Genomic DNA, 9953 nt, shown 5'->3' with positions numbered 1-9953 from the left:
TCCTCCTGAAAACCTCCAGTATCTGTAGCTTCGTCCATGCATTGACCTCCTTCCACAGCAGAAAAATGTACCTAAGAAAGAGATAATTTATGTGTTATGTGGTATCTATGTGAGCTTTGTCCTGTCAGATTGATTTTGTTCAGGATGTGATTGGCACACCTGGCCTTTACATCTGTCAAGAGTTCCCCTCAGGTAAAATTCATCTGTGTCATCATTATAATAGATCTGTCAAAGTTTTCCTGCCCTGTTACATTCCACACCGGATCACTTGATGTGAACATTTGAGCCTCAGGATATTTTTCTTTTGTAGCTGTAGACAAAACACAGACTGTCTATTCTAAAGCAAACAAGAGATGGGTAATTAATTTAAATCCTTTATACATTTGAAAATTACTGTTTCACACGCTGGCAGATTCTAAATGCAAATTAGCATGTCAGCACAATATAACGGATGCTGGAGTATACACTGTATGTTTAAGGATTTTAATCAACTTCCACATGACCAACATTTTTAACACAATACTGGCACCTGAGATAACAGGCGAGAGTGGAAGCTCAGTCTGCACTGGGGTTGTCAAAATGATTAATTTTCACATAAAATCATGTCCAAAGATTACTGGTCTTTTGGTAAAAACACATTTGTAGACATTCTGATAGGATCATTGGAAACGAGATGTGGCATCAATTATATCCCTGAGTTCTTTGGTGAATTTAGTCATAAGAATAAAGGTTAAAACTCTTATTCTTTACAAGAGACGTTCATTGGAAATGGTGTAGAATAAAATGTTCTAGCATCAGTGACTATCATTTAGCTTAATATGCGGCTGCCCTCCTCTAAAACACATCTGATCTAACACACAATGAGGTGTTGATGAGATGACACTGGTATGATTGAGAATCAATCAGGTAATTATGGCATAGTTTCAAACTGAAATGTGTCGTGACAGAAGCCAGTTTAACAACAAAGAAGGCCATAAGAATCTGTGACACTTTTTTGTGTGCAACTTGGACGGGGAGTCAACAAAATTGTAGACAAGAATAAAGACAAAGAGGGAGACAAAAAGGGTGTGCTGTTTCCTCCACATAGACAAAGTCAGCTTCTTCTTGAACATAACATTGCTTGTCCCCACTGCTTTTCTACAATTCTTCCAGAGGGTAAGACCTTTTAAATTTTACTTGAACTTCAATGATTCAAGTTAAGACTGAATAGTTTGCAGAAAGAATAAACCTGCAGATATTTTTTTATCACAGTGCCTCAACCTTTGCAGACTTTTCAGGAAAACATGTTTGAGTTTTTAGTAATTCTAATGAACTCATTGGATTAAATCTATCTCAATGTTGAAATATTTAACAGAATGAATCACATAGTTGTGCTAAATATTTTTTTTCTGAATGGCCAATTACACATAATGGTGGCCTGCTGTCCCTCATTACCATTAAGAAGAGGAAACAGTTGCCATGAAGAGCAATCTGCGTGAGGAAGTTAGTAACTACGTGTCTGTTTACTGTTGGAATAAAAGAAACAAGATAGAAACAGAAGAAAAGAGGTTAACAAAAGCAACATCTACATGCTATGGCAGAGAAATCTACTAACGTGAAAAATGTATGTGAATGGTGCAACAAATGTCAACTGACTCCAATAATGAAGGTTTTTTTCATTATCCACCTTCAGTGGAAATGTTCCGTTTAACATTAATAGTAATAATTATTTTAGCTCATTTTCTCGAGGCTACAGAGTTAACCATTGCTATGGGCTTAGCACTAACTGTAATGAATGGACGGATCACATTAACTGCATAAAGAGGTTTTGTCAATAAACTTTGAATGATTTAAAGTTAATCTTTTTATTGTTTCAGTTAGCGGTCAGCTGATGCCCAACATGTTTGGCTTTCTGCTCTATCTCCCTGCATTCAGCCTCCTGACAGGTGAGAAGGCTTCACACCTGAAAGGTCGCCACACTGACTTTATTCATGTTGCATCCACTTCGGGGGTAACCCGTATGGAAAGTGGGGAATTATCGAACCTGATTTAATAGTTTGACACATTAAGTAAACACACACACACACACACACTGGTGGCACAGTGGCAGTGCACACATCCCCAAATATGGAGGATATAGTCTTTGCGCAGGCGGCTCGGGTTCACATCTGGCCTATGGCTCCGACCTTGTTTCCGACCTTATCCACTTTCCTCCCTCCATTACAAAGGCTAAAAAAAAATCCCCAAAATAAAAAAACAAAAACAGGGAAATGTTAAAAGAGTTGAATAGGACAACATCTAATATTAGATTAATCATAGTGCTTCTCTTTGTTCACTATTATTGAATCCAAATAGAACATTTGTAGACAGGATATTAGAGCTAGAGAAACATGTTTACGTGTATTTTTGCATGACGTGTAATCTTTCATATGTTTGCATTTTAACACTGGTTTCCTGGAGGTGACATTTACTCTTTTGGGGATGAAATATTTATTTTATATCTTCAGGTTCTGCTGCAATGTACCAGGCATTTACCCGTTCTGGGGAGATGAACATCTCGTCCTGCCCCATCACCTACTTTGGACAGAAATATGAGAAAGTCTACGTGAGTCATAGACTTGATGATTAATGTCATTTCTTGTACAATTGCAATGGAGGCAAGTCTCAAACTTAATTCTCATGAATCATCAGTCATTATCATTTGTCCCAAATCCTTCATCAAATCTACCTGTAACGTCTCCCTCTCCACGATGGCTACATCATGCTCCCTTTCACCCATGTCCATAACCTAGATGTCATCTTTGATCAAACCCTTTCCTTCAACCAACACATCAAACACATCACAAAAAACGCCTTTTCCCACTTGAGAAACATTGGCCATCCCTCTCCTTTCCAGCTGATGAGACCCTCACCCCCACATTCAGCACTTCCAGACTGGACTACAACTATAATCTAATCTACGGCTCATGATCCAAAACACTCAAGAAACTACAATAACTTTGCTGGTTGCCTTTTCACAAACTACTCCCACCCTCTGGAACTCACTCTAAAGTCCAATGTATTATTGAACTGTAATAAGGTTGTCCCTGGAATCAGAGTTTATGCTTTTTCAACAGGTGAGCCTCGATGCAAACAAGTTTGCATTCTGCTTCAACAGCTTGTATTCACCTGGAATCCAAAACGACTGTATTCTGATGTCTGGAGGGACTGCTGACAGAGGCGACCTGACAGTTCTTTCAAGAAAAATACCGCCTGGTTCTGGGGTTCATCAACTTCTGCCAAACCTGAAGCATCCTGGGAATTGTGTGAACGTGATCCCTTTAAAGGACAGTCAAGATTATGAAGTTGGTATTTTTTTAAAGTCTTATTAGGGTTGTTATAGTGTGCTTTGTTTATTAATATGACTCGTGCATTCAAATGGGGAATATGGAGAAAGGTCAGTTAACTTTTTTCTTGTCGTTGTCTCCATGTCTTGTTTTAAGGTTGAGCAAGTTGAACTTGGCAACTTTGGGGCACAAGCAATCCTAGCGATCAAGACATATTCTGGCTACACAAACGCTGAGGTGGTAAGTATGACTGTTCAACTTCTAGAAAAGTAGATGGCTTGATGCGAGTTAGTGAAAAAAAGAAAATGAATAAGATTTCATTACTTTTAGACTCAGTTTTGAGACATGCTGCTTCCACAGAGGCTGATGTACTGTACAGGGTGTGCTTCACATAAAGGATAGCCCACGCAGTTAGGGATTCAATGCATTCCTCCTATTTGCAAAAATATTATTAAATCTGATGCTTTTTAAATTCACCTTTTGTAGTTTTGATGTGAAGATTTGCTTTTTCAACATGTTTGATTAAGATGTGATCATTCTCAGATTAATAGAAAATAACTGTCTGATTTTGAAACTTTTCAGGAAGCAGATTCCCAAGTTAATGGCCAATCAGTTTCCAAGCAGCGATTTCAGACATCTGAAACAAATACTGGTGTCATCACAGATGTGAGCGGATGCAGGTTCTCTGGTAAGTAGGTCCATTGCTCTTATGCAGTCTAATGTGTTACATTAAGTCAATTCAATTCAAAAAACTTTATTTGTCCCCGGGGGGAAATTCAAAGGCATTAATTACGCAATATGATCTAAAAACGTTCTAACTCCTAGGTGTTGTTTATAAGACAAATACAACAACATATGACCAAGACACCTGTTCTGCTATCATCTGTGACGTGTATGGAGTTGCAAGAGTAGTCAGCAATTGTGGTCCCATGGAGCGTTGCCAGGGCGATGGGAGGTAATTTTTTTTTTAAAATATGGAAATGTTGTCTGTCTGAAACATGGCAGGATAAAAACTTGATTAGGATCAGGTTTACTTCAAAACCGTTTTTGAACGGACCTACTGAGTGTATTGCATTATTGCTGAACATGTTTCAACTGTGTTATGTCATTATCCATTTCTCTCCATCTCCGCCAGTTGTGCCCAGAGCAATGTCTGCACTGTGGTCGGCTCTACCATCATCGACATTGCTGGCAAAGTTCACACTGTCCCAGACCGGTGTGGGTACACTCTGCTGAGCCCCGGCTCAATCCCAGGGCTGAAGGTGTATGGGGTGTACCAGGAAAAACGCCGCAAAGATGTCAGTTTTTTGAACACTGTGGTACTGCGTCTGGATGGGGCAGGTGTTACGGTTTCTCTGGAACAAGGTGGCAGAGTTAAGGTATGGTAAACACTTCACTACCGCCACTCCACTTTTTGCTTTTGAGTTTTGGCTACAACATTTTCGAGAGTTTCAGATTTACTGTTTTACATTTTAAATCTCAAAAATATTTGACATAAGTTTTGCTGTTAATCTATGACCACTTTACAACGAATCAAAAGAAATGGGATAAGATGATTTTAATGCCCTGACAGAAAACAATAATTTAACAAAGTGTCTCATCTGCCTCTTTCCCCCTCACTCTGCTAACATGAAGCTAAATGGTGATGTGTTGAAGCTCAATGCCACAGTTCAGGTGTTCGGTGGTGTGGAGCTCTCAAAGGACGAAACAGGAGTGACTGCTAAAACTTCCACCTCCGACAGCACAGTTTCTGTCTTCTTTGATGGTGAAAAAGCACTCATCCAACTGTCAGGTACAATGACTCTTTTAATGTTAGGTTCAACGTTGAATAAAAGCTTTTAAGAACAATCTAATCTCACAATTTGTGGCAACTGATGACTCACTGAAAGCATTAAGGATACCTTTTGAAGTCCAAAGACAGAGACAGCAGTGTCACAGGTTGGCAAGTCACGCTCATCTCTATAGATACAATAAATCTTGGTCCAAAAACTGGAAGGATTTATCTTGTATAAGAATAGGATTTTAGTTAAATAAAATCACGTGTGGTGCGTTCTCTCCTCCATCTTACAAGGACCCCAAGGAACTGTCCAAGGTTTGTGTGGAGAATCCAGCAGGTCTTTTAGCGGAGAAAAGGTCGCTGAATACAGTTTCAGCAGGTAATTTCTCAAACTAATGTCTAATGTGTCTAATTGACACTCTAATCATAGACATGGAGAATTATTGTACTTGTGATTTCAAGATTTTGGCATGTCTTTAATCATTTGCTGTTTTTGTCCCTGTAGGTGTGAGGTACAGCATGATGACACTGTTGACAGCACTATAGATTGTGACACCCAAGCAAAATGGTAAAAACCCATTTTATTAGTTTAAAGGGAAACTGAACTTCGATATCATCCCCCTATTTACACAAATAAAGCCAAATGAACAATCTTATTTATTACTTTACAATAGGGCATAGAGGGGGCGTGGTCTGGCACAGCTCATTTACATATTTAAAGCTACAGACACAGAAACAGCCTGTTCTGAGCAGGGCTGAAATCGAGGGGTTTATAGATATGATCAAATACAGGAGTGGATTTACAACAACACACTTCACACACATGTTGAAGAGGAGCTATGAGACTTATTTAAAGTGGTCAAAAAGGAGAATTGTATTAAATCCTTTTCATTTCAAATTTTCACACAAGGTGCAACCTCCTGAAGCAGGCTCCTTTCACTGCTTGTCACAATCTCATCAGCCCGGAGGCCTTTGTAACGGCCTGTACAAACACTTTATGCAAATACCCTGCAGTGGATGATCTCAAATGCAAGCTACTGGAGGCTTACACCATGGTCTGCAGTAAACAAGGAAATGTGACAGTGGAGGACTGGAGGACAAAGACCAGCTGCTGTAAGGCTTCTTAATGATTGTTGGATATGTTTTAAGCACCTTGAGACATTTGTTGTGTCTCTGAATTTAACCTATAAACTGCACTGCTGTACAACTTCAAGTTAGCTCAAGTCGCTTTGTACAAACTGTGTGTACTTGTTGTTGCCACATATTTGTCCGCATGTGCAGATGCTCAGCACTCCTGTCAGGATAAATTCTGCAGTGATCACGAGTTCTGTGGTCAGAAGTTCAGGGGTGGGGAACCTCACTGCTTGTGTCGTGCCCTATTTGCTTCCAAGTACAGATCAGAAAGCACTTTCGGTGAGTCACATTTTACACATATTAAGGAAGTCACAATTGTTGACACAATTCAAGTTTCATTACAGGTAGAATGACTGTTTCAGTTTTTTGGAATAGCTATGAACAATCTTGTTTTCTTCCACAACACTCAATTAAAAGTTAAATTATAAAGTGTAATTGTTGTAAAAACTGTATTTACTGTCCTGATCTTATAGGCACTAGCTAGTTAATTGATTCTCTTTCTGGTATGTTACTTGTTGGGGCCAAATGTGCAAAAATAAACCAGTGTTAAACATGTGCTTTAATGACTCGAAGGTTTGGCAAATGCTCCATTTTATACATTTGTTCAGGTGAGCCAACTGCCTGCGAGCACAGTTCAGCTGCATTAACGCTGGCGAATTGTCTCTTGGAGGAGGAGGGCATCGACTACTCTGTCTTACACCTAAATGACCAAAACTGCAAAGGGGAAATGGAGGACGAGACCCACATGGTGACGTTCACATTCGACAGCAGCAGAACTTGTGGTACAGTGGTCAAGGTGTGTAACCACTATATGTGTTGTAATTTATTATCAACACACCAAATGCCTCCTAACATCCTGCAAGAAATTTGAATTCATTTTGATTCTTATTGTGAGGGTATGATCACAACACTGTAGCACTGACAACTGGGCTCTTTTTTAAACTGGTGATCAAATTAAATGGCATAACAGCCGAGAAATGTAGCCAGAAAACAGTTTTATTGGAAAGACTGTTTCTTGGAGCATCACATTTTACAATGCTACAATTTGGACATGGAAGAGATTTCATTCTCACTGTTGAAATGATTGTGCTATTAAATCAACCTTTAGTAAGACTATTTTAAGGTGGAAAGGTTACAGATTTTTGCTTTCAGGCAGCTCAAAGAAAGTGTTCCTCTTTATGCCTGACTCATGCTTCAGCCAATTCCTTTTTCCTGGCATTTGTGGGAAAAGCAAGCAAGCACCTGCTTGGGGCACCCGGCCACTAGAGGCCACCCGAATGCTGGCAAATTTTAAACCACAGAAGTGGCTGAGAATGTGACATCTTGTTGCATTGCTAAGTTTGATGTGCATTTTTGCTTTTATAACCCATGTTTGTCCATGCAAGTCATTGAAGGAAAATGAAGAGGAATTACACGTCTGGGTGTGAAAAAACAACAAATGTAAGAGAAAGGAGTAAGCATTAGAACAGACATAATGGTAATTCAGGTTAATGGTAATTTTTGTCTAGGGCCCCAACAGGCTCTGATCGCCACCGAAGAATGTAGTGAGTAGTACAAAGATTTACGTCCCAGATCCGCTCGGAGATTGTTGGGGACTCCCAACGTGTTTAATATTCTGGATTAAAAATCTTGACAATTATGTTTTGAAAGGGTCTGGAAGTCGTGTGTGACGATAGTAACCGCCAGTGACAGGGGAGAACTGACACCCAAAACCAAAACTCCACACAATTTTTTTTTTTACATTTTTCTGCAAAATTGACATTCGGCTCTGTTGTTTAGTGAGGTTAAATGAAGTGGTGTGTTCCCCAGCTGGGCACGATAATTTTAATAAAATCCTGTAGAAAGTGATGATGTGCAATTTTTTCATATTTTGTTAGGGTTGATGCTGATATTATAGACAAGAAGAATTCCTGTTTCTTCTCCTGATGTGCGGGATCCTACCAGATTTTAAAATTAGATTAGGATTTTAAAACTACTCTGAGCAAGGTTTTACACAACTCCAACATCATTTTTTGTGTTGGGGTTTGCAGTAAAAGACTTCAAAATTACATTAGATTCATGTGCATCTGAATAAACAAATTTGACGTCTATGTGACCATTCAGGCAAATGACAGCAAAATTATCTACAAGAACACCATCACAACACAGAACACCTCCACAGTTGGCATTATCTCCCGTCATGACCAAGTGCATATAGACTTCTCCTGTTTTTACAATCAGCCGGATATCAAGAGCTTAGCCATCAAACTCAAGCAGAGGTAGGTAGTTTCCAGTATTTTGTTGACATAAGAAGCCAAACTTGTTTCATCTTGTGTAGTGGGTATCTTGACAAGTTGAAGACTGAACTTTTGAGTTTTGTTCTTTACAGTTCTGTGGACCAGCAGATTACTTCTGGAGCATGGAATTACAATTTGACAATGAAGGCCTATACAGATCCTCTACTTTTGGGAGCTATCAGCTCAAGTACCGAGATCCAAATGAATGAAAGAATTTTTGTGGTGCTTAAGACAGAAGGACTCGATGAAAACTTAGTCCAATTTGTCACTGAATCCTGCTGGGCTACAAATCAGCCTTCACCAAGTGGTAGTCTGAGATATGACCTAATCATCAAAGGGTGAGACACAAAGATATGCTCATTGGCAATAAACCTGTATTTGTGTTTTTGTTTTGTTTGCAAGTCTGTCATGTCTGTTCTCATGTTTCGGAGCAGCTGCCCTAATCCTGCTGATGACACAGTAACAATAGAGAACAATGGAAGAGGGCCGTCCAACGTGTTCTCTTTCAAAACGTTCCAGTTCACTGGCCTGACAGGTGACGTCTACTTGCACTGCAAAGTACAGCTTTGTGTCAAGCAGGGAGGCAACTGTGTGCCGGTATGTTAGCATGTTCCTGAAAATCAGGACAAATGCATTAAAAAATACTCTACAATTCAATTGTGATTTTATTGTCAGTGTGTTGAATAAGGCTGCTTGTAGATTGAATGTATGGAGAAGCACCTAATTTCGTTGTGCAGCTGTGCAATGACAAAATAGCCTCTCATTCTGAGTCTCAATTGCCTTTCAGAAATGCAGTCAGGCCGGGAGATGGCGCAGATCCATCATGTCAAGTTATGAGGATGAGAACCCTGCCTTAATCACCATGGCCTGGACTTCTTAGGCAAGTTCAACACTCTTTCTAACACTTCCACAGTAGAGCATCACATGCCATTTGAAAAGCCTTATCCTTAAAAAACATGTGTTTTCTAAAATAGCAGATAGTCCCTAAGATATCAATACGGGAAAAACACTGCACATTAAGAGGGAAAGTATGGGCAGATTGATAATACTGTCAGGGTGTATGCAGTTCGCTGCTCCTGAGGTCGAACGCTTGGTGCGCTAATTGCCCCACGGGGATAAATATAGTTTAAAAAAAAACAAACGATTGAGGGCCCTTAATGTGCTTCTTACAGAGCCCATATGGCTGGATTTGAATTTCCTCAGGGTTCTGGCTTTGTCTCTCTTTACATAATAAAAATGATTACTGTTGTATTGGAAAGGTGTTTATTTGATTAGTGGCTTCATCATTGTCTCATGTCTCAATAGTTTGCATATTTCTAGCCCATGCACTCTCTTTCAACTGTTCATTGTGGCAACAAACCAGCCCACTTAAAAGTCTGATCTTATCCTCATCCAAGCCTTCCTAAAAGGAACAACGCCAACCATGATAAACGCTTGTTGGTCTAACTTGGACATATTTGA

The 9953-nt window shown here is 39.5% G+C and overlaps 1 protein-coding gene across 1 annotated transcript; it reads left to right on the top strand.

Moving 5' to 3' along the window:
• The first annotated feature begins 8 nt into the window (after positions 1–8).
• Positions 9–9678, top strand: LOC306833163 (uncharacterized protein). Its single transcript, XM_079358258.1, has 18 exons — positions 9–1155; positions 1857–1925; positions 2487–2584; positions 3096–3323; positions 3462–3545; positions 3888–3993; positions 4131–4260; positions 4441–4684; positions 4941–5097; positions 5377–5461; positions 5588–5650; positions 5993–6195; positions 6364–6495; positions 6825–7012; positions 8320–8474; positions 8585–8830; positions 8927–9089; positions 9280–9678. Exons 2-18 carry the CDS (start codon positions 1871–1873, stop codon positions 9370–9372), a joined length of 2430 nt encoding a protein of 809 aa, XP_079214384.1. The 5' UTR covers positions 9–1155; positions 1857–1870; the 3' UTR covers positions 9373–9678.
• The last annotated feature ends 275 nt before the right edge of the window (positions 9679–9953 follow it).

The sequence above is a fragment of the Symphodus melops genome, assembly GCF_947650265.1.
Source record: "Symphodus melops genome assembly, chromosome: 12".
Lineage (NCBI taxonomy): Eukaryota > Metazoa > Chordata > Actinopteri > Labriformes > Labridae > Symphodus > Symphodus melops.
Note: the sequence above shows the minus strand (reverse complement) of the source record. Positions and strands in the feature narration are given on the sequence as shown.

What these genes read in the sequence shown, in the direction of transcription:
- LOC306833163 (XM_079358258.1), top strand. Translation starts at nt 1,871, where the DNA reads ATGCCCAACATGTTTGGCTTTCTGCTCTATCTCCCTGCATTCAGCCTC. An exon ending in AGAAATATGAGAAAGTCTAC is followed by an intron (nt 2,585 to 3,095) that starts GTGAGTCATAGA and finishes CTTTTTCAACAG; the next exon opens with GTGAGCCTCGATGCAAACAA. An exon ending in CTTGTGGTACAGTGGTCAAG is followed by an intron (nt 7,013 to 8,319) that starts GTGTGTAACCAC and finishes GTGACCATTCAG; the next exon opens with GCAAATGACAGCAAAATTAT.